This window comes from Pseudoliparis swirei, chromosome 22 (genome assembly GCF_029220125.1).
Source record: "Pseudoliparis swirei isolate HS2019 ecotype Mariana Trench chromosome 22, NWPU_hadal_v1, whole genome shotgun sequence".
Classification (NCBI taxonomy): Eukaryota; Metazoa; Chordata; class Actinopteri; order Perciformes; family Liparidae; genus Pseudoliparis; species Pseudoliparis swirei.
The window spans coordinates 18,957,895-18,982,370 of NC_079409.1; the positions used below are offsets into that span (position 1 = coordinate 18,957,895).

The 24,476-nt window shown below is 46.0% G+C and overlaps 1 protein-coding gene across 15 annotated transcripts in view; it reads right to left on the minus strand.

Annotated features, from left to right (window-relative positions):
• rims2a (regulating synaptic membrane exocytosis 2a) overlaps positions 1-24,476 on the minus strand; it is a 144,854-nt gene that overhangs the window by 85,012 nt on the left and 35,366 nt on the right. For 2 of the 15 annotated variants that reach the window (XM_056444743.1, XM_056444742.1), the window contains exon 1: positions 19,472-19,593. The exons of the other annotated variants lie outside the window; for them this stretch is intronic. In XM_056444743.1, coding sequence (XP_056300718.1) covers positions 19,472-19,593 — 122 coding nt within the window. Of the gene's footprint in view, positions 1-19,471; positions 19,594-24,476 lie in introns of those variants that run through there. 15 annotated transcript variants of the gene reach the window in all.

Genomic DNA, 24,476 nt, shown 5'->3' on the forward strand with positions numbered 1-24,476 from the left:
CTGTTCCCAAGATTAAGGGGTGCGTAAGGCGGGAGCTAACCGCAACCTTCACGTTATGCCTTTTACCCCCATGTCTAATTTCCGCTGACACTATGGGATACTCGTGAATGTCCCCATGCACACACCTTATCTTCACCCACAATGCCTCCACCAATGCCCCTGGTCGAACCAGGCTCTGGTGGATCATAGACTGTGTACAGCCGGAATCCACCATTGCCTGATGTATACCCCCCTGGATTCTTACCGGTACGCGGTACGTCGCTCCCGGACCTGGGGAGGGTGTTGGAGAGCCGGCAACCCGGATCACCTGGCCCACCTCCATCAGCGGACACTCCCACCGGACGTGTCCGGGCTGCCCGCACCTCCAACACTCCTGCCCTGGTGTTTGAGGGACTACCTGTGGGTTGGGAAGGGTGCCGGTGTTTGCTGGGGCCGGTGTGGGTGGCGTCAGGAGCTGCGTCGGCCTGGCTGGAGCCAGTGCGCCGCCGCTGTCCACCTGACTGCTGGGATAAACCGCCAGGTGGTCCTCTGCCAGAGTGACGGCAGCCTCCAGCGATGTCGGCCGGTGGCAGCAGACCCACGTCGACGTTTCGGCCGGCAGGCCCCCAACAAACTGCTCCAGTATCACCCGTTCTGTGACTGCCTGCGCCTCTCCTGTGTCCCCGGGCTGCAGCCACCTCATCGCGGCGTCCCTCAGCCGTTGCGCGTAGGCAAACGGCCGGTCGTCGGGCCCCATCCTGGCCTCGCGAAACCTGCGCTGGTGATCCCCCGGAGTCAGACCCAGCCGATCCATCACCGCCTTTCGCACGTCCTCATAACTGTGGCGTGCTGCTGGGGGAAGCCCCAGGGCCGCAGTCTGCGCCTCCCCGGTGAGTAGGGGCAGGAGGCGAATCGCCCACTCCCCCGCTGGCCAGCCGCACGCCTCCGCCACCAACTCAAAAGTCTCGAGGAACGACTGCGCGTCGTCCCCCGCCATCATTTTTTTGAGCGCCACCCCCCCCAAGGGGAAAGGTGTGGCCGCCGCCGTCTGGGCGGCGAGCAGTTCCAGGGCACGAGTCTGCTCCTCTGCCTGGGCCAGGAGCTTCCCCAGTGTCTGCCGGCCTGCCTCCGCCTGGTCCTGCAGCATTGCTGCCATCCGCTCCAGCATCTGCCCCAGCTGAATCCATGGCTGGGTTGGCTGATCTGGGTGCTGCTGGCTGCTCTCCATGTGCTTTGTTTTCCCAACAAAAAAAAAGAAGGGCTCCACGTTTGGCTCCAGTGTGACAAGTGCGTCGCTGTCACTAGTAGGTTCCCCCCCCTAAAGCACCAATAAGCCACAAGCAGCCAGAGGGATATTTGGTAATCGTGTTTATTCCGACAGCAGACTGTGTCTCTGCTCTGCACGCTCCTCTCCCGTCTTCAGTCCATCCAGCTCCTTTTGAAGACACAGCCTCGCAGATACACAAACACAGATTGTCATCAGCTGGTCTGATTGCCATCAGACCAGCTGATGACAATCACACCGTTCCCTGAACCACACCCCCGCTCCACCCACTCTGCAGCCGAGCCTTAACACCCCCCCCTGCCACATCTCTGTTTTGAGAAGAATACATAGAACCAAACCAGCAACGCTGACATCCGTTTGAATCCATGTGTTTCAGTCAAAGTCAAACGGCTCTTGTTCTTGAAGAATAAAACCTCCCATGGTGCTGCTAAGTGGCGCTCCCGCTTCTCTCCTCAAGCCCGCCCCCGTCCTGCGAAGACTTCGCTCTGTATTTTCACTCATGCACATCAGATGACTTAAGAGCTCACGCTTGATGCTTGACACGGTTCAGGGAGATCTGCTCCTACCACTTCATGCCTGTGATGTAGACGGCTCAGGGTCGTGAGAGAAAAGATGGGCCAGTGACTTGCAGGAGAGCAGGTGCTTGAGGACTGGATTAGGAAGTCATCTATTCTATAATACAATATGGCAGTTGTTGATAATAAGATCCTTCAGGAATCACTGAACACGTGGCCACTTCAAGCATCTAGGAGCTGATCTGATAGCTATCTGATTACAGAATCAAAGGATTGGACGAGAACAAGGAGGTTGTTGGAGAATGATTCAAGCCAGATGTTGAAAAGATACAACAGCATCTGTCTCTCCAAGATGCATACCTAAGCATATCCCTCCCTACTGTAACTTCAGTAAGCAATCTGTGGAACGAGCCACTGACATGCACACAGAAAAATGAAGGTGCCATCAGGCACGTGCACAGACATTTTGGGGGGCAGGTGCTCAAACCCAAAAAAAGGGCACCCAATGCCAAAAAAATAAATTCTGACAGAGTTGAAGCATAAGCAGCATTACACTGATGATGCTGTCCTCGACCTGCGTTTCCTCTGGCAGCATCAGACAGCTAGCTTACATTTTCTTTATGAATAAAGATGAATTATTATATAGCAACAACCGTACAAGCGTTCTGATTGGCTAATGGGTCGTCATGCCAGCCACGTATTGCCCTCCTCGCTGGTCTGATACGGATCCGTATTGCCCTCTTACGTCATTTTCAAAATGAGCGATATTGATAGACATCAACAGCCAAGAGCAGTGGTCCTCAAACTAAGGCCCGCGGGCCGAATACGGCCGCCTCCACATTTGGCCCGGCCCTCTGAACAAGAGAGGCCGTATGATTTTTTTTTCAGTCTGGCCACGAAAATCCTAGACTAGCCCCTGTTGAATAGAACGGAATAAGAACTCTCTCTCTCTCTCTCTTTTCTCTCTCTCCTCTCTCTCCATCTCTCTCTCCTCTCTCTCCTCTCTCTTCTCTCTCTCCTCTATCTCCCTCTCTCTCTCTTTTCTCTCTCTCCTCTCTCTATCTCTCTTCTCTCTCTCCTCTCTCTCCCTCTCTCTATTCTCTAAACATAACTAATGTCAATAAACAGCTGGACAAGGCTTTGAAATCACGGATTTCGTGAGTTTTTGTTTGTTTATTTTTTTAGGAAACGTCGGACCAGTTGTGACGTCATGTTTTCAGCAGCGCTAATGTTGTGGTTGATTTATCACAAAACAACGTCAGGGGACAAACATGTCATGACCTGTGTGTCTGATGCTGCGGGTCAGAGGAGAAGAAGGTGCACCGTTTAGTAGCGCGAGGAGCACTGCGCGGAGGAGGAAGTGGAGGAGGAGGAGGAGGAGGAGGGAGGGGCGCGGAGCATGTTGGGGCGAAATTCTCACAAGAACTCAAATAAATGCCCCATCGAATATTAAAACACATTTGGGGGGGAGTTTATGACAGAGAGAGTAACTTTTAATCTTAAATACTGATGAATGAAAAAAGTGGGCTCCAGCAAAAAGGGCACTTTTCTCATCTAGGGCAAAGGGGCTGGTGCTTGAGCACCACTAGGGGTCTATCTGTGCACGTGCCTGGGTGCCATCAGGAACCGAAAATGGTTCTTCAGAGTGATGCCATAAAAGAACCATTTCTGGTTCCACAAAGAACCTTTCAAACCAAGGTTCTTTAAAGAACCATTTCCTTAAATAGTTCTTCAAAGAACCTATAAAGGTATTGCAGAGAACCTTACAAAACGGTTCTTTAAGGCACTATTTCTGGTTCCACATAGAACCTTTCAAACCAGGGTTCTTTAAAGAACCATTTCCTTAAAGAGTTCTTCAAAGAACCTATAATGGTGCCTCAAATGAAAAAAATGGTTCTTCAGGAGGACCACAAAGCTTTTTAAATAGCCTTTAAAGAACCATTATTTTTCTGTGTGTGCATCTGTCCCCTCTGTGCAGTTGTTGCTACCTAGCTCCATTGTTTTCATTCTGCAGCAGCCCGGATGACTAACTTCATCCTTCCTCCAGCCCCTCCCCCTCTGAGTTGGGGTGACCTTATTTACATAAAGCCCGGGAAAGACCTAGGGGGATCGTACCATCTCTTTGATCCGGTAGAGCGGTGAGGCTCGGCCTACAGGAAAGTGTATTTCATTTGGGCATGAGACACTTGATAAGTGTAAAAAGGCTCGTGGTGCGGCACCGTTTCATTCACATGAACAGAGGACAGCCTCCCCCTCCCCTCGTTTGCCTCCCCTCGTCTCCCCGCTCTGTGGAAAGTTTGAAGTCGACTCAAAGTTGTGCCGCCCCCCATCTCTACCGGCTCAACTGGTGTCTGCAGATCTGTGAGTCTGTTAGCTAATTGGCTCTCCTGTCTGAGAGGAGGCCAACTGGAGCCTTCTGTGTTCGTGTTCATACTCTGTGTGGTGAATATGTCTTCCGCACTGCACCGTCTGTTGGGTCTCTTTTTTATTTTAAGAATAGGCACTGCTAGCGCTCTATGTAGGCCAAGTCCCAACAGAATGTGCCATTAAGATCAGGACTGCTTGCTTCTCCTCCCGAGAGAGAAAGGCTAGAGGAGCATTCTTTAAAATCATATTGCTACCCAAAGAAAATGCACATCACAGCTGGAAATACATAAGGCAAACCCCTATGTTGAGCAGACACACAACCAGAGGGTACATTTGTCCCAATGAAGCGTTTGTAATTATTGTTATTGACTTCTGCTTGAGTAGGAGTGTCCTTTGGAGAGCCTGTCAGTCCAGTCATCAACACCACGACACCGGTGGGTATTTGACTTTTCTTTTTACCAAGCAGTGGAACCTACGAGAAGAAACATGTGACTGGCACATCAAATTCATACAGACATATTAGTGCTGTGAAAAATAACGCGTTAACGCGTGATGATTAAAATACAGGATTAATTAGTTATTTCTTTTAATGCATTTAACGCATGCACAGAATGAGCTTCCAGTATACCTCTTCAATCTAAACTATGTCCCGCTCTCATGCAGACGGTCGTGCTGTTCATCGGTAATGATCCTTCCGCAGGTTCACCTACGGAAACCTTGTTACGACTTTTACTTCCTCTAGAGCAGGGGTGCTCAATACGTCGATCGCGACCTACCAGTCGATCGCGGCGTAGTGTTGGTAGATCGCATGACATTAAAAACAATTGGCCCGCCCCCCTGTAATTTTCTCTTTAGCACGTCTTTGTTCTTTTATTAAACTAAGCGTCTGTTGTTGATCGTCTCTTCCCAGCAGCATGTCATTTCTGTCTCTACGTGTCGCGTTAACGCTTCTCGGCTCTCCGTCTCGCGCGCCGCAGAGCTGTGTGTGCGCGCATCGCGACGGAGCAAAAAGAAAGTCACTTGCACCTGTCAATCTGTCAATCCTTTCCGTGTCCGGGCCGGGTGAGGTTTCCCGTGTTGAGTCAAATTAAGCCGCAGGCTCCACTCCTGGTGGTGCCCTTCCGTCAATTCCTTTAAGTTTCAGCTTTGCAACCAGACTTTGGTTCCCCGGACGCTGCCCGGCGGGTCATGGGAATAACGCCGCCGGATCGCTAGTTGGCATCGTTTATGGTCGGAACTACGACGGTATCTGATCGTCTTCGAACCTCCGACTTTCGTTCTTGATTAATGAAAACATTCTTGACAAATGCTTTCGCTTTCGTCCGTCTCGCGTTGGTCCAAGAGTTTCACCTCTAGCGGCACGATACGAATGTCTCCGTCCCTTTCATCATGGCCCCAGTTCATGAAGAAAACCCACACAGTTAGTTTGCCTCAGCAGCTGCTAAAGGAAGACTAGAGGGCCTTTAGATTGTATCATGGTGGAGTTAATGGTTGACAAAAAAGAGAAAAATGTTCTGTTTAAACATTCTGTTTTGGATGAAGATATATTAATGTTCCATATGGAAGAGAACTGCTAAATAACTGCTTTTATGAATAAAAAAAGAATGTATAAATTAGTGCTGTGAAAAATAACGCGTTAACTCAGTTAATTCAATTACAGGTTTAACTAGTTTTTTTTTTACGCATTTAACGCATGCGCAGAATGAGCTTCCAATCCGTCTGTTGTTGGTCGTCGGGACGAAAACAAAGTCACTTGCAAAATGAGCTTCCAATACACCACTTCAATCTGAACTCTGTCCGCTCTCATGCAGACGGTCTGTTCATCGGTAATGATCCTTCCGCAGGTTCACCTCCGGAAACCTTGTTACGACTTTTACTTCCTGTAGATCAGGGTCTCAACACGTCGATCGCGACCTGCCAGTCGATCGCGGCGTAGTGTCGGTAGATCGCATGACATTAAAGAGATTGGCCCGCCCCCTGACATGTTCTCTATAGCACGTCTTTGTTCTTTTATTAAACTAAACGTCTGTTGTTGATCGTATCTCCACAGCAGCATGTCATTTCTGTCTCTTCGCGTTGCGTTAACACTTATCGATCTCCGTCTCGCGCGCCACAGAGCTCCGTGCGCGCGCATCGGGACCGAGCAAAAAAAAGTCACTTGTCAATCTGTCCCCGTGTCCGGGCCGGTGAGGTTTCAGCTTTGCAGCGGTGTCCGCCGTCCCTTTCATCACGGCCCAGTTCATGAAGAAAACCCACACAGTCAGTTTGCCTCAGCAGCTGCTAGAGGAAGACTAGAGGCCTTTAGATTGCATCATGGTGGAGTTAATGGTTGACAAACAAGAGAAAAATGTTCTGTTTAACCCTCCTGTTACCTTTACATTTACTAACATATTTTACCCTCGGGGTCAATTTGACCCCAGCAATTAAAACCTCCAGAAAATTATTAGAATTAATATTGCTTCCCAAGTTTAAGTGTGAGGTACTTTATGTTTGTTTGTTGACTACCTTAATAGCCCTTTAAATAAATAAAAAAGTTGATATTTCTTATATGTTTGACACAGTGAAAAACAGCCTGGGGTCAAATTGACCCCAAAGAACACCGACATTAAACATTGAATGGGGTCAAATTGACCCGAAAGCTAACAGGAGGGTTAAACATTCTGTTTAGGATGAAGATGTATTAATGTTCCATATGGAAGAAAACTGCTAAATAACTGCTGAGTTGCAGCACCATTGTATAGAAGAATGTATAAATGTATATATCCATCTTTTGTCATAAATCTCTATGTTCTCACAAAATATACCGAGAATATCGGTAATATGTGATTAATCATGATTAATCCACAAAAACCTGTGATTAACCCGATTAAAAATTGTAATCGTTTCACAGCCCTAGTATAAATGTATATATCCGTCTTTTGTCATAAATCTTTATGTTCTCACAAAAATATACCGAGAATATCGGTAATATGTGATTAATCATGATTAATCCACAAAAACCTGTGATTAACCCGATTAAAAATTGTAATCGTTTCACAGCCCTACTCACTTCTTTTGCGTCTGTAGGACTTGTTACAGTCCACCTTTTGACATATCACAGAGAACGACTACACATCTGGAAAAGATCAAGTAAATACCTGAATTTGTATTCATTTATTTGTATGTATTTATTATTTATAGACTGACTACTTGAATATAATGTGAAATTCACGATATACTGTCATTTACTACTTCACATAAAGCACAATAATCACTATAACGCCCACCCTCACTGTGAATTGCAACCTTAGGGTTAGGGGCGTAGTCCAAAATGACGTCACATGATAATGTCACGGTGTACTGACACACCAGGGGAACACTGCTGCATCACTGCAGTTATTTAAACCACTGAATCAAGGGTTCTAATGGACTATCAAGTGACTTGTGTGTGATTGTCATGCAATCACTTCACACGGGTAATGAGTAAACAAATAGCAATAACTATTCTCAGTTTCACACGAACATCCTCCACGCACAAACACAAGGCGGAGACTTCTCCTTAACACAGGGTGAAGCCGTGGAGACCCTCCCTCCTTTCCTTCCTGCTGCGCATGTTGGCCGCTCAGAGCTCAGCAGGCATTGTGCATTTCTCTCTCTCTCCCTCTCTGGTTCTGCTAAGTATGCATTTTTTCATTCCAGTGAGCGAGCTGCATTTGAAATCAAAGGCGGTGACGCTCCGCGGCTCCGCGGAAAACCAGGGGATGATGGGGAAAAAAAGCTGAGGGGTGAGTCAGAGGATGCTTTAATAATCCTTGCAGCCCGAAATAACATCTCAAGACCTGGACAGACTGACAAACCTCCTAGCAAAAACCAGCACCCCCACCCACCCCACAACCACACACATACAATTTCCCCTCTCTCTAGGATTTTTCCCCATCTCCTCTGAGTCTATTATAGTCAACAGATAAGACTGCAGCAGCGCGGCTCTCCCTCTACCAAATATACGACGAGGCTAAGCAGGAGTGTGACCCAGTCAGTGGGAAGCAGGACGATGCCGTCCCTTCACAGGTGAGTTATGTGTCTTCTTTGGTTATTGTCCAATCATTGCTGATAAATGGTGATGGGATCCAGGCTAAATAGCTCCTGGTGTTGGGTTCAAGGTTGGGCCTCCGTCCCATATATACAACTTGTTTCCCTGCCTGTGGACAAGGTGTTCTGCCCTGTGCGGACGAACGGAGGAGAAAACAAACTCGTCATCTCGTGTTACCGATGCATATCTAATACGTCTGCACAAAACCTCTGAACTCACTTCACATACAATATGCATCTGGCGAACTCTATTTAGATGTACTAATTATTCGCACACTTCAACGCACCAATTTCTTTCTTGAAATATACAGTTTGCTATCATTTATATTATTAATTTTGTTTAACCTGGGGCGGCTTTAGCTCAGTGGGGTAAGAGGGCCGTCCTGCAACCGCAGGGTTGTGGGTTCGATCCCCGCTCTCCCCATTAGTTGCAAGTCGAAGTGTCCTTGAGCAAGGCACTGAACCCCCAGTTGCTTCCCGGGCGCTTCACCGCAGCCCACTGCTCCTTAATAACTAAGGATGGGTTAAATGCAGAGAACTAATTTCCCCTTGGGGATTAATAAAAGTGTATATTCTATCTATTCAATTGAATTCAGTTTATTTTCTACAGCCCGATATCACAAATTACAAATGTGCCTCAGTAGGCTTTACAATCTGTACAAATATGACATCCCTGACCTTTGACCTCACATCGAATTAGGGAAGAAACCTTCAGGAGAGCAACCGAGGAGGATCCCTCTCCAGGATGGACAGAATCAGTCATGTGACTAGAAGGAAGCATTACAGAGTTCCATAAACACATTCAATGAATATGACAGAGTGTATGAATGGTTCGTAATAGGCATGGACCACGATCCAGACCTCCACAATCCATCAGGCAGATGAAGGTAGAGAGGAGGAGTGGGCGGGGCACATCAGCAGGGCCATGGCATCAGACACAGTCTGGTCCAATGGACCCTTTTGTTAATAGACTGACTCTGACTTTGAGCTCTTACTGAAGTTGCTATCTTCCATAAATGTTTCCAACCTCAACGCGTAGAAGCTCCCGGCTCCGTCCTCGTTCCATGCCTATTGGCCTCTCGGCCTCCTGGTTTCAAATAATAGAAGTGTGGATCCAAAGAAAAGAGACTGGAGTCCATTCAAGCTCAAATCATTTCTGGGCTACAACCCCAGATTGGGTTGCAGGGTTAAGCGCTTGCTGATACTAAAGTACTAATCTAGTGATGCTCCATACATAAATGTACTGAAAATCCAATATATCTGGGTACGCCTGTGTGGTTGATGGGGTCCAGTTTACTAATGCTACATAATGAACAGTGAAACTGTGTTTATACTCTGTGGCGGAGAAAACACTGCATTTTAAGAACTGCAATTAAACAATGAAGAGAAAACACAAGGAAGAACCGACGGAGCCCACTTAACTGCAGCATCTCTATTTAAATGTGCCTTTGTACCACACACTGCATATTGCCTCTGTCAATCCAACACACTTCACGTTCATCACCGCAGAGGCTATTTTTAGCACATGATTTATAAATTATCAATAATAATACAACCGATCATGGTAGTTAAAGCTGCGTGATTGGTGCGGGGCACTTCACACCTTTTCAAACCAGTTTAAAGACTAGAAAGTCAGCCCTCTGCAAAAAGGATATAATGAAATGTCCAATTGTAAGCATTTTGAATACAGATGTAAGATCTAATGTATCATATGAATCCTTCTTATTGACCTTTTTTGCTACAAACTGCTTTAAAGCTGCTTGTCACAAACCTATATTGAAAGAGAGATTTCCAGGGAAAGGAGATATTAGTATTCTCCAATTACGTCCATAGGGGAGGTCAATGGCTGGAGGCCATCCACTGCAGCCACGTTGCCCCAATGCGGCTGGGCCCTGGGCGTAATCAAATCAAGATGTATGATACTCACACACTAAGTGCCTAGCTTCACAAACTCTGATATGCCCTGACTGCAACGTGACTGAGGGCATCGTGCAGCACACTTCACATCCTCGAGCCAACATCGGTCATCTCCATCATGTTTTATCTTCATCCGGCTGTATGCAAAGGGGAATGATCAACAATCGCTCCTCCGCAACAGATGGACAGTAATTCAAGACAACAGCAGAGAACTTTTACAAAATGTTTGTTTTAGACAGTAACTGAGCCACTCAGGTACGGACCTACAACGTGTTAAATTAGATGTAAATGATGGGAGCTGTGTGCAAGGGGTTCCCCATAGATGATCTTGTGTTCTTGATCCTGTTCTGGGGCTAGTTAACGAAGCATGTGGATGGATTTCCATTTGTTAAATGAATGCTCCCCCCCCCGCCCCCCCCATCCTCTCCATTCCAGTGTGGTAGCCTCAATCCCGCCAGTCTCTCTTAAATTAAATTCAAACAGGTTGGCTGCTAGAAGGCAGACGGGAAGTTGTACCTAATGGGAAGGCGGTGCCTCCCGAGCTCTTCTCTGAAACACTTTCCCTGTCTGAGAGATGTCACTACTCATCACACACACACACACACATTGAGATCAAAGAGACCGTGTGCAGCTAAGTACAAGGGTTAAAGAGTTTGGAAAAGCCAACAAGGAAATAGATATGGGAGATAGTTGTCTGAAAAAAATGTAATGTGACTCCAATTACTTCATACAACTTTCAGCACATAATGAGATGTCACCAACGATATATGTCTAGTCTGTAATGATCATTTTAATACTTACACCATTAGAGCTACGCTGTTGCTTCATCCCCTAAAACTACTGGTTTGGGGGAGAAAAATAATCTTACTAATGCAGGATAAATGCAAATGAGAGGAGTTCAACAACCACCAGGTGGGAGAAGGATGCGTGGAAGCAATGATACGGCACTTTTTGGGGAAATACGAGCTTGCGACCGAGTTTGTCCTTTCCTCCTCCTCCTCCTCCTCCTCCTCCTCGTTTGATACAAGCCACCCGCTGCGTCCCTGTGCTCAGCAGAGACCTTTTCCACTGCGCTCAATGGCATCGACGAGCGACGGTCTCAATCGATGAACCTGCGGTCAGACCTTTTCAGAGTGAGCCCCAGACCAAAGGGCTGTGTGGGTTAATTGTAATTACATAGGACAGCATCTGTAACACAGGGAGCTGAGCCAACAGGCCTGGAGGGGTTCTGGTTTGAGAGAACATCTCCGGCGGTAGAACCAGGGACGTGTTTTTAATCGGCTGAGTTACATTTCGCCACCTTTTTCTGCTTATATTCCTACATTTACATACATAACAGGAAGTAGCACTCAACACGTCGCTCGTGTGTACAAATGTTTGTTTTGCGAGATATGTCCTACAGATGGGGACAATAACTGTGTTTTTCCATTTTGATGTTCCACTGCACCAGAATACCCCCCAAAAAACTTTAAACTTTCGTTCTATTTGTACAAATGAGAGCAGAAGCTTTACGATTCCTTAGCGGGAGAACTGTGAACGGTCTTCTGACTGGATCAAGAGAGACACATGAATAAATGGAAGGGAAAAAAGATGGAGAATCTTCAAAGTCAGCTTCTTTCCTCTCCCTCGCCACCCCTGGAGATCAGATCAACTACTATCCTAAAAATGAACTTGTAAACACTGAGTTTTCACTAAGTCTGCTTTCTCCCCGGAGTCCTTTTGACTTCACGTCTCATGGGGTCATCGGACTCTATGAGACGGCATAGATCCTATCTGCCTGATGGATCATCGAGGTCTGGGTCGTGGAATTCCTGCTACCGACCACGCCACTGCCCTGTTGAGACTCCGCCCACTCCTCCTCTCTACCTCCATCTGCCTGATGGATCGTGGAGGTCTCCATCGTGGAATATGCCTACTATGAACTATTCATACACTCTGTCATATTCATTGACTGTATTTTAACTCTAAATCTGTCCTTCTGTACACATTACATCTATTGCATCTGTCCATCCTGGAGAGGGATCCTCCTCTGTTGCTCTCCTGAAGGTTTCTTCCCTTTTTTTCCCCCTGAAGGGTTATTTGGGAGTTTTTCCTGATCCGATGTGAGGTTTTGGGGCAGGGATGTCTATGTGTACAGATTGTAAAGCACTCCGAGACAAATTTGTAATTTGTGAAATTGGGCTATACAAATAAACTGAATTGAATTGAATTGAATATTAAATGAATATTACATGGGGTTTCATTAACGCCAGCCAGCAGACTGCAGAAATAATGAAGGAGCAAAGCGGAAGCGGGCGGAGACGGTTACTAGAGCTGCTTCACCTCCTGTGTTTCCTCAGCATCTCCTGTCAGAGGAGGAGGCTGTCTGATCACTCCTCGGCTGGGTTCAGGCAGGAGAAGCCGGGGGAGGCCGCCGAGCACCGAGGCCGCGATATGAGCAACAGAAACGAACTGAGCTAATTGTACGCGGTGCAATATTTGCAAAATATGGAAAATAATTACTCCGGTTGAGCTTGTGAAATACAATCAGTGTCGCGAAAGTGGATTTGGGGATGAGGCGGATGGTGATAGCAACGGGCTGGAGAGACGCAGATGTTTAGATTGAGCTTCTTCATTATTGCTTCATCACACAGCTTCTTCAAGTGTATTTTTGGAAATTGAATAAATTGGAGTATGAAATATATTTGTATTTGGGGCACGGCAAAAGGATTACGTGTAGAAGCATTTAAGAAACAATGCATGCAGCTATTATGTCATTGGGTCAATTGTGTATTCGGTGTGTGGCGTGGATAATAACTAGGTTATTAAACCATATTCCTATAGAGCAGTGATTTTCAACTGGGGGGTAGCGACCCAGTAGTGGGTCGCGGGCCTTTGTCTGGGCAGATACACATTTTAAGAATTATTATTATTTATTTAATTTTTTATCCTGTGATTTAATTTCGAAGTGACTTTTTTATGCAGCAGAGTGTCGTTTTTTTGCCGGCTCGTCCCTCCATGTTTTCAGCAGCGTGTGCCAGGTTGGATCAAACCATCCTGATATGGGGGAGACTTTGGGTTTTTAGGATAATTAAATTAAACATCCTACTGAATATATGAATTTGTGGATAAGCTGCTCCTCAAGACAGTGACATTTTTAGTAAATTGTTGTCATAGATTCAGTGAGTCGGTTTTCTCAGTTAAAGTTAGGTAATAAAGTATTTTTGTTATACTACTTCTTAGTTGTTGGACCTTTTTGTTTGTGCATAAAAGTTGTTGAGTTTGTTTAAAAATGGCTGAAGATTCTGAAGAAAACTAAAAGTGCATCTTCAGGACACGAGGTATTACAACATACAAAATGGCTGAAGATTCTTATGTATGTTTTAATAACTTGTGTCCTGAAGATGCACTTTTAGTTTTTTAATTAAAATGCAGCTTTTTTAGAAATAGTTCCCTCTCTAGCATCGCCACCAGCTGGTGGGTTTGATTTTTTTATATTGGCATACGTATTCTGTCTCCTTACTATCTCAGCCTCAAACTGCACCATCTTTTCATTGAATAAATTAGAGAAGTTGAGAATGTCCCACGATTTGGGTCGCGGCTTGTCATTAAGGGGAAATGGTGGGTCCCGGAGTCAGACCAGTTGAGATCCGCTGTCCGAGAAAACACCTGCACATATAGAACCTAACATAGTCTTAGGCTAAGATTTAACAGTAAATAACTTAATGTAAACTGACTCACGGCCAGCAGAGCCTGACATGTGTGTTCAGCTGTGTCATGTGGATTCCACTACACTGAAGAGAGTCCACCTCTTGACCTTCCAAAGGTCAGACTTCATAAGCCTCTTTAATCAATAAATCAAATGTAAAAGCAGAATGATGGAGAAGAGAGCCTTAACTTTCAATTAGCATCTCACTGACCATCAAGGCCAGAGGAGGATTTGTGGGATAACACCGTGAAGATCCTGCACAGAGGGCAAACAAGTTTAATCCCTCTTCTAACTCTTGTCAAACTGCCCACTGACATCGACAAATAGCATCTCACATCGAGGCTTATGGTTGGGAGCAAAGCACGGTCCATGCCAAGTGTGCACTTTTTCTTTTTTTTCACATCAGACATCTGTTTGGGAGTCTTTTTAAGAGAAATCAAAAGACCTCCTCGGGTCTGGCCTTCACACACATGAACATGCACTCTCACAAAGAAACACAAGGACACATGGCAGGAACTCAGTTAAGGACCCGGGGCCGTTGGAAGATGCTCCTAATGCCCGACTGAAATAGTAGTTTTACTGGCAGGATGCTGCTGTAACGCAACCGTGGAAGGTTGAGGGCCACACACACACACACACACACAAGCCTCTTCCGCCTTTGAGAGAATCAGTCCCGCTCCATAAGCATGAACAGAGCCCAGCGCTCTGCACCGCTTGCTGTTTCTGTTTGAAAAGTACACCATCCATCCTTTGTTGCTCCGTGACCCCGTTCTGTACCTTCCTCATCCAGTTCAACCATATCACCTACATCTTACTGGGTGACATAACACGTGTCTCTGGCCAACCTGGAACCAAACCACTACACAAAGACTCTTTCTGCTCCCTCAGCATCATCAGCGGGCCTGGGCCTTGGGACATTTAGCCCCTCTCTCTCTCTCTCGCTCTCTCTCTCTCTTCCATGCTGAGATATGATTTGGTGAGAGCAAAGAGGAGTCGAGCATATCAATTCAGCCTCTGCTGCCGTCTCTCTCGCACTATTCATCCTTTTCCTCTGCACTGCTATAGTTCCAACTCTCTTCACTTCATCTTTCGCTCTCTCTCTCTATGTCTCTCTCTCTCTCCAGCATGCAATCATAATAACCCCTCTCTTAGACGCCCAGGCAATAAACCAGGGCCTCCCTTCTTCCTGCGCACATCTCCCTCGGCGAGGACAAAACCAATAAAGGGCCGGCTTAATTACAGCTGCTGAGTGCCGCCAACACCCGGGTGCAACACCATGGGGCAGAGGGTGGGCTGAGGGTGGGCTGAGCGTGGGCGAGGTGTGACGGCATGGCGGGGCAGGGAGGGGGGTGGGAGAGGGGGGTTGCATAAGAACTACTGAGGATACAGTTTGAGTCTCAGTCTGACTCCTACACCTAAACCCTCAAGACGCCAGACTTTATAGTACTCACGGAGATGAAATAAAAAGAGATGACGGTAGCCCAGAGGCAGGCTGGGAAATTGTGGGTAGGACTTGCATTCAGAGAGGCATTTCACTCCCAGTAGCTGCCGCGCGGGGGCTCAGATTTGTGCATCTGTGAGGCGTTAATGTGTAACTGTGAGAATGTAGGGCATTTCTGGAAAAACTAAATATATGCTCAGACAACTTTCCCTGGATAGAGAAGGGTAAACACAGGGGAGAGGCAGATATTACATATGCTACAATCTGGCCAATGATATATCAAGGTGGATCCACCACTAAATCATCGCAAGTATCAAAGACTGTGAGGAGCCCAGGGAGGGACCGCTGTGAAGTCCTTGTCGCTGGCTGTTTCTAGGTCTGCAGTCTGTTTCTTCCTCCTCTCCTCCTCTCCTCCCTTGACTTCCTCCTGCTCCTTCTCTCTGATTTTCCTCCTCTCTTTTCCCCCAGTTCTGTCACATCAACATGAATCTGGGGCTCCAGGGGTTCACAGTCCCACAAGCTGCAGCCTGCTGCAGCCTGCTACGTCTGCCTCGGCTGCAGCTCTGTCACCATGGTGACTGATGCCCGGCCTGTCTCCTCCTGGTACTTTCAGTCGTACTCGCTTTGTGTCCTTTCCTTGCTTTGTCTCCTCTAACCTCACCTATAAAAGGCTTGCTTTCAATAAAAACAGGTTGAATATACATAATAATGGCGCGTGCCCACTTCCTCCCGCTGTCCAGAAGTGAAGCCAAAATGTACCGGATATGAGAGCTGCCATCTTGGCTGTTTGACGACATATGTAGAGTTTGCGCATTACTGAGCCATCGAGGTCCCGCACACCCCAACCAAACGTCAGCCGAGCATGGCCGCACGTTGTCAGCGAGAGACGATCACAGCTGTCAATCATGTCACACACCCTTTTCATAGCATCAAATAGCTCATTAAAATCAAAATTCTTCAGAAAAATTAAATCTTTAGCAAACATTAGCTTAATAAGAACTAGCGACAATGACCGAAACCATCTTTGAGGAAAAATTCTGTTTAGCCCATGTCGACAGGCTTTGTTGTCCCTTTTGGGCGGCTGCCATGTCGTCCATCTTTTTATACAGTCTATGGTTCAGATGCTGTCCAGACAGGAGATACATTCATAGTGTGACGGAGTGCAGCGTTAGATTATAGGTGGCGTTTCTGATAACTAATTAAATCAACGCTGTATTACCAAGCAGGTAATGGTTCAGAGGCCTCATACCTCTTTATCGAAGTGGATTCAGGTCCCATCACTCATTGGCTTCATCGCAGTTTCATGAGGTCCTTTATGTGCTGTTTGTGTATTCACGCAAGTATGTAACTCACTAAATTCAAGTTTCTAGTTCAAGCTTCATCAGTCTTTTTCTAAATATTTGTGCATAAATTCTGAGATAGTGCAGATAATGCATGCTATAATAACCCTCCTGTTATCAGGTTCAAAATATGCCATAAACATCTCAAGGCAAACCAAACATCCTTCACCCTCCTGTTTTGTGGGCAGTTTGTAAGAAATGGCTCCATGCCTTCCTCAGACTTTTTAAACCAGGCCCTGCTCTGGCATCAGGGTTGACAGAAAGGGAGGATCATCATTTCTATTCTCCGCTCTGTGAATGCACACACCATACCGAGCATATAGTCACTGCAGGAGAACAATATGTGAGAGTGTGGGATGAATTAAACAGCTGTGGTTATGAGGATGACTCACTAAAATGTCATCCAAGATTGGCCGGCCCGTTTGGAATCATTAAACAGCGGCAATATGGGTTTTATTTAATATGCTGGATGTGAAACACTGCGCTGCTTTCAAAACATTGCATCTGTGCAGGAAAATCAAATGCAGCTTATCATATCCCGCTTACAGGATCGCACAGTTTGCAAAAGGCTCATCTGGGGAAAGGCTATAAGATGTGGACCACAAACTCACATGTCCTCATACTTACGACGGTTCTCACGATATCGCAAGAACAACAAAGATAAGATGGGTTTAAAAAAGAGATAGTGTGGGTTAAAATAAGTATGTATGTTATGTAACTTGTGGTGTTAGTGAAGTACGTTACTAGGTCACGTAACAAAGGTTACAAGAAGTAGAGTTATCTTTTGGCTTCACACAGGACAGGAACAACGGTCTCCAGGGCAAACGTCATGTCTGACCTGTCCATCCTCCCTACATGACAGCCGACTTCCTCACCTGCCTTACGATTATGTGGGTTATGTGCAACTTAAAGTGCATGACTTTTTGTAGAAATAAGAACAAACAGGAAATGAGAACAGCCTCTTTATCACTTTAAACACCAGTCCATCAACAGACACACTCTGGTCTCAGGCATGTCAGGGCAGCGAGGCACAAAGAGCTGTCATATAGGGTTAAGAGGGAAGGAGGGGGGGGGGGGGTGTAAGTGTGTGTATGAGTGTGTATTAGAGGGTTGGTGGGGAGCGAGTATGGTTGTAGTTTAAATGTAGTGACCACTCAATGCAATACCATTCAGGCCTTCTAAGAACAGATCCACCCACCCGATTAGGACCTCTCCTGACGCATACATGCATAATACATATGAGCTGGATCTAAAAGCATACAGCCCATTAGGGCTGGCCAAGAAAGAAAGAGAGAGAGAGAGAAAGAGAGAGAGACTTACACAAAAACAGCCCTGATCGAAGGGATGGCAAGCTGGCTAGCACACAATGACGGTTTGTAGAAAGTTGTGCTTTTGTTGTTTTTGTTGTTGTTGTTTTGTGCCGGTGAGTTTCATGGTACTACTTATAGACCCAGAAATAAGCGAACCTATAAGGCTGACTCTGGAGTGCCATTAAAATGAAGACACGCCTTCTTCTAATGAGTTGCACCACTCAGCCAACTGTATAACAATATGAAAATGAAGCAGTCAGAGACGGTTTCTACCACAGAGGGATTTACTGAAGAAGAAAAAAGGATAGTTTCAATCAGTCAGATGTTCAATCAGTCAGATTGCTGGATCCCAGTTTCCAGGCACAGAGCCCCCTCTTCAGGCTTCCAGTGCAGGCTGAGTGTTCTGGCCGTGTAATGTGAGGTGGCAGGCCGCCCAGCAATGCTGTAAATTATTTCTGACGGGAGGACAAGAGGGAAAGACTCGCTGTCCCCGGATCAGACAGTGCGTGGCGTGGAGATATGGGGCCTGCGCCTCTATCGAGAAGTAAAACCAGGCCTGCTGCTGCCAGGAGTCTGTTTGAAAGTTTGAATCCCTTCTGCAGGCTGCAGAATGTGTCTCACAGCCTTGCCAGATGACCAGGGCCTCTTCATCGGGGATCGCAGCATTGAGCATAATATGCTCCGATGCTCCTAAGTGAGATCCTGCTTCTCTTTCTCTCTCTCTCTCTCTTTCTTTCTCTCTCGACACACAAGCACTTCTCTTCCAGCAAATGTAGAAATACAGTGAGCATATGTTACAGTAACACAGTAGCTAAAAGTGTAAAGAGACATGCTAAATGTTTCAAATAATGAAAATGATTGCCCAAGTCCAGAGCCATAACATGTATATGCGTGCTTGTATTCGTCACTATTCTATCAAATAATTCATACCTGTTATGCATGTACTTTCTCTAAAAACATGATGGGCAGTGTATGGGTGTGTAACTTGTGTGTGCGTGAGTGTGCGTGTGTGTGCGGGGGAGGGGGTGGGGGTGCGTCGTCTCCTCTTATGTCCAAGACTCTTTTTTATAAATGCACATGTACCCTCCTTACCGCCCTTACGATCTGCTCTCGGGCACAGCAGTGAGGAGGCGGTGTAGCACACATGCTGCAGCAGCGGTGCGCCGGGGCATACGCGCACGCGCACAGCACAGCGCGGGCACACCTCGGCACGGGCTGCCGAAAACGGCTCGGTTTTTTTTTCTTCGTTTTTTTTTTAAGTGTGTGAGCGTGCGCGCACGCGCACTCGGCCAAACCACGGCAGCAGCATCCCTGATCGGCCCCATTATCCGGCCAGGAAATATCTGCTGCAGCAGCAGCAGCAGCAGCCGCGACAGTACTCCACTGTAGGCTGTTATTACGCAGGCTGGCGCCGATCGATAAACGCAACACCCCTCCTCCTCCTCCTCCTCCTCCTCCCACACACACACACACACACACACACACACACACACGCAAGACCCGTTCGACATACCATCGGGGAAGCCCTTGCTCATAAATCAAGCTGTTACGAATCACTCACCCGATGTTGCTCAGCGCCTGCTCCAAGAGCTCCGTCTGCAGGATGTTCTCCGGCGCAGTGAAAGCCCCGTTGAAATGTGAGAGAACCGAGCTACAGAACTGACGCAATGTGTCAAACTGCATCTTCCCCCTCCGTGTTCTTTTTATCCTCAGTAAACGATCACCCTTTCATCCCGAAGCCCCCCTCCACACGTGCACCTCCTCAGTATTCTGTTATTAGAGCCTCCCGGGGGCGCATTACACGCAGAAAGGACGCGGAGCAAGTTCCATATTTCTGCGGCCGCTGCTGGCAAAAAGTGTCCTCAGACGAGACGCATTCCGGGCGGGATCCGTCGGTCATAATGCTTCCGACTGGGAGCAGGGGAAAGGAGGCAGCGCCTGTGCCAGTACCGAGCCTTTTCTCCTTCTCGCTGGGGCGAAAATCTCTTGTCGGTGTGCGGGGAGAGGCGGAGGAGCGCCCGGAGGAGAGCGGGAGCGGAGCAGCATCCCTACGCGGCAGCCAGCAGCAGCAGCAGCATACCGGCGCATCAGCTGCTGCCTCACAGTCAACTCATATCTGCCGTCGCAAGCCGCACACTCGCGCTCACAGACGCACGCACACGCACACACAACGCGATTGTGCGCACCCTTTGCCAGACCTCTCCATCATCTCTCTCACCCGGTGTGACACAGGGGGGGGGGGGGGGAGACGCGATGCTGTCGTGTTTTACTCTCTTACATTCCATCTCTGGCTCCAGAGCATCAGCTCTTCGTCAGCAAGCGATGACAGTGCGTTACCTCTATCGTGAGGAGGATAGGGCATATACATAAAAGGGGGATTTTCCTGTGTGTGGGGGGGGGGGGTGTACAATTATAATGTTATCTCTCTTTCTTTTATTGTATTCAGTTCTGAATGTAACTGAAGATTGAAAAGTAGTTGAAGAGGTTCCTGATACGAAGCATTTGATAATGTGTACAGGACAATCACAAAGTCCGAACATGGAGCCATTATGAACCTGAAGGGGTTCTATGAATGAGCAGGAAGATGAACCATGTGTCTGTGTTCAATATGTCACAAGAGATATAAGAACACTGCAAATAAACTATTCATCATTCAGTTATATATAGTCATAATCCTGACTGAATTAAGATGATTCAATTCAGTTCATGAAGACAACTCCACTTCCCACATCATACTATAACCCAGCCTCTTATACAAAATAATAAGTTCCTCCTTCCCAGGTCTATTGCCTCCCTACCAAAATTCAAATTTAGCCATAGAGCAGAAGTTCAAGTAAAGATACTAAACATCACAAAGTCAGCCGATATGACACATTGAATCAAATTGAAAACACATTTCTTTTGTTCAAAAAGCAGAAGCTACACATTGCCTCAAGTCGCCGTTGTTAAAGGTCACTTGGTGCTAGAGAAGTTCACAGACTAAAACAACAATATATATATATATATATTTAATGGTAAAACGAAATGAAGTTGAACATTAACATTATTACCACAATTAAATGCAGTAATCAATTACATTTACAACTAGAACGGGCACTCGGTAGAGCGCATACCTTTGCATATCACAAGATTGGGCATTGAATTATGAACATTTTGGCATTAGTTGCATGCCAATTGGACAAAAATTTATCGTGCTATGGTAAAAAAAAAGATGTTGACCTTTCCATGACCTTGACATTGACCTTTGACCCGATTGATCCCAAAATCTAATCAAATGGTCCCCGGATAATAACCAATCATCCCACCAAATTCCATGTGATTCAAGAAGATTTGACCTGTTCATGACCTTTGACTTTGACCTTTGACCCGATCGATCCCAAAATCTAATCAACTGGTCCCCGGATAATAAACAATCATCCCACCAAATTTCATGCGATTCGGTTCAATACTTTTTGAGTTCTGCGAAAGATTTTGACCTGTTCATGACCTTTGACCTTGACCTTTGACCCGACCGATCCCAAAATCTAATCAACTGGTCCCCGGATAATAAACAATCATCCCACCAAATTTCATGCGATTCGGTTCAATACTTTTTGAGTTTTGCGAATAACACGCATACAAATAAATAAATAAATACACGCCGATCAAAACATAACCTTCCGGCATTTTCAATGCGAAGGTAATCATATTGAATTCCTTGTCCAACTATATAGTTGAACAGATATAAAGAACAATGATAATGGATTGGTTTTAAATCTGTCTGTGTCGAACTGCTCCTGATGCTTCATCCATTGCATTGTTGTGGGTGCGGCATGCATCATCAGATCATAGTGTGTATGAAATGTCGTATACAGGAATGATGGCTCGAACAAGAAGAACTAGAAAAAACACTGAACTCCATGTCAACGTGAATTATTTGGTGAGATTGCTATTTCCAGGCTGGTCCGGCTAATGGGGCCTGCTAGACTCAAAGAGACTAGACTAAGCAATGGTGAACTGAACTGTGCACAGCGGGACTGGGTCGGACTGCTTGTTTAAGACCCAGTGTGCTCTTCCTCCTCCTCTTTCTCCTCTTCTCACATTTCTGGCAGACTCTCCGGCCAAATGAGTAAAAAGGAAATGCGGAATGGTAAGACCCTCCAGCGGTGAGTAGTTCCCATCCCAGTGTAATCTTGGTTGTTTCCTCAGCCTCACCCAACACTGCATGCTGTCCCGGTGAATCTGTGTGTTCACTCCAAAGACACCTCCGAGACCCAGATGAATTAGAAACCTTCCCAAGTTATTTCTCCTTATAAATAGACTGTCAGCTTTTCCCCTCCTCCTCCTCCTTTCTTGAGCAGAACCGATCCAGGAGTTAATTTAAACATTCTTTAAGATTAATGAAAGTGGGTTTTTGGTGCTTATGCAGTGGGAGTTCTATTTACGGACTCGCTGCTATCCATCATCAGCATTACCCCGTGTGTTTCCAGTTTCCTGTTGTGTCACTGCGTATATGTGGGCAACGCCAGAGCGAGAATCGCTCTCCGGTGCCATCTCCACCCCTCCAGCCGTGCAATCAATTAATATACAGAGGCAAGGAGCAGAAAGTGACTGTGACTGAATGCTTGGAGCGGTCTGATCTATATTCTGATCTATAGTCAGTCTGATCCTCCATTAACACCCCCCTTAAAGCAGCCATTTGAGGAGAAGATGGATAAAGTACTTCAGTCACACTGAGATACAAAACACTGTTATCCTGCATCACTCTTAAAGGAGTACAGCCTCGATTAAAATGTGCAGTTACAGATGATGCTAATGTGTAGTCAGAGTAGGGAAGCACAACGCATGAGGATAACAAGCATAGCACAGGTTCACCGTTTTACCAAGACAGGGGAGGAATGAATATGTATTTTGGAGGCTATAGAGCAGGGGTGCTCAATACGTCGATCGCGGAGACCTACCAGTCGATCGCGGCGTAGTATGGTAGATCGCATGACATTAAGGGATGTCTATGTGTACAGATTGTAAAGCACTCTGAGACAAATTTGTAATTTGTGAAATTGGGCTATACAAATAAACTGAATTGAATTGAATTAAAAAATTGGCCCGCCCCCCTGAAATTTTCTCTATAGCACATCTTTGTTCTTTTATTAAACTAAACAGCTGTCTGTTGTTGATCGTATCTACACAACAGCATGTCATTTCTGTCTCTACGTGTCGCGTTAGCACTCTGCGGCGCATTGGGACGGAGAGCAAAAAAATAGTCACTTGCACCTCCCCCCCCCCCCCCCCCCCCCCGTAGGTAGATCGTTTTGACTTGGTCATTTTATAAGTAGCTCGCATGCTGAAAAAGTGTGGAGCGAACGCACTGAACGTACACTACCGTTCGAAAGTTTGGGATCACTTAGAAATGACTTTATTTTTCAAAGAAAAGCACTTTTTTTCAATAAAGATAACATTAAATTAATCAGAAATACACTCTCTACATTGTTAATGTGGTAAATGACTATTCTAGGTGGAAGTGTCTAGTTTCTAATGAAATATCTCCATAGGTGTAGAGAGGCACTTTTACAGCAACTATCACTCCAGTGTTCTAATGGTACATTGTGTTTGCTAATCGCCTTAGAAGACTAATATCTGATTAGAAAACCCGTGCAATTATGTTAGCACAGCTGAAAACAGTTATGCTGGTGATATAAGCTATACAACTGGCCTTCCTTTGAGCTTGAAGTTTGTAGAACAAAATTAATATTTCAAATATTAATCATTATTTCTAACCTTGTCAATGTCTTGACTATATTTTATATTCATTTGATAAATAAAAGTGTGATTTTTCATGGAAGACACTAAATTGTCTGGGTGATCCCAAACTTTTGAACGGTAGTGTATGTTAACGTAAATCCATCAAAACATCCATTTGGAGCCAAATATCAGGCAATTAAAACAGTGTGTTCACCTGGAGCTCCTCCATGTGAGCCGGTTCAGAGCATATGGAGAAGTAAACAGGAACGACACAGAACTGATGAGTTGTATCTCCGAACATACTGTGGGCACAGGCTTTTTTAATAACGATCCTGTAAATAACATGTCCGTACGGCGAGAGCGTACGTGGAACCGGAGTCAAATCCCATGTATGTGCGCACACGCATGGCCAATAGAGCTGATTCTGAATTCTGAAGAGGAACAGGGACCGAGGCTGGATTGGGATAGTTCACCTCCTCACACTGCACCGCTCCTATGAACATACATGTGTGTGATATATTATAACAACAGTATCATGTTCCCTTCCATAGCTACACCATGCAGTGACAAAGTCATTTCCCATGTTTGTGATCCCAAACTGACAACACTTTGAGAGATTCTGATGAGTCTTGATTGGTCTTCAGTAACCAATGTCCACCTATATGTAGATGTTGCACACTAACGAATAACACGCTTTGTTACATTTGAGGAGAAGCAAATGAGAACAGGAGAGTCTTGGCTGAAAAGTGTCTCTCTCTCTCTCTCTCTCTCTCTCTCTCTCTCTCTCTCTCTCTCTCTCTCTTTCTAAACAAAGCAGGAAATGCTCAATAAATAGAATCTTACAA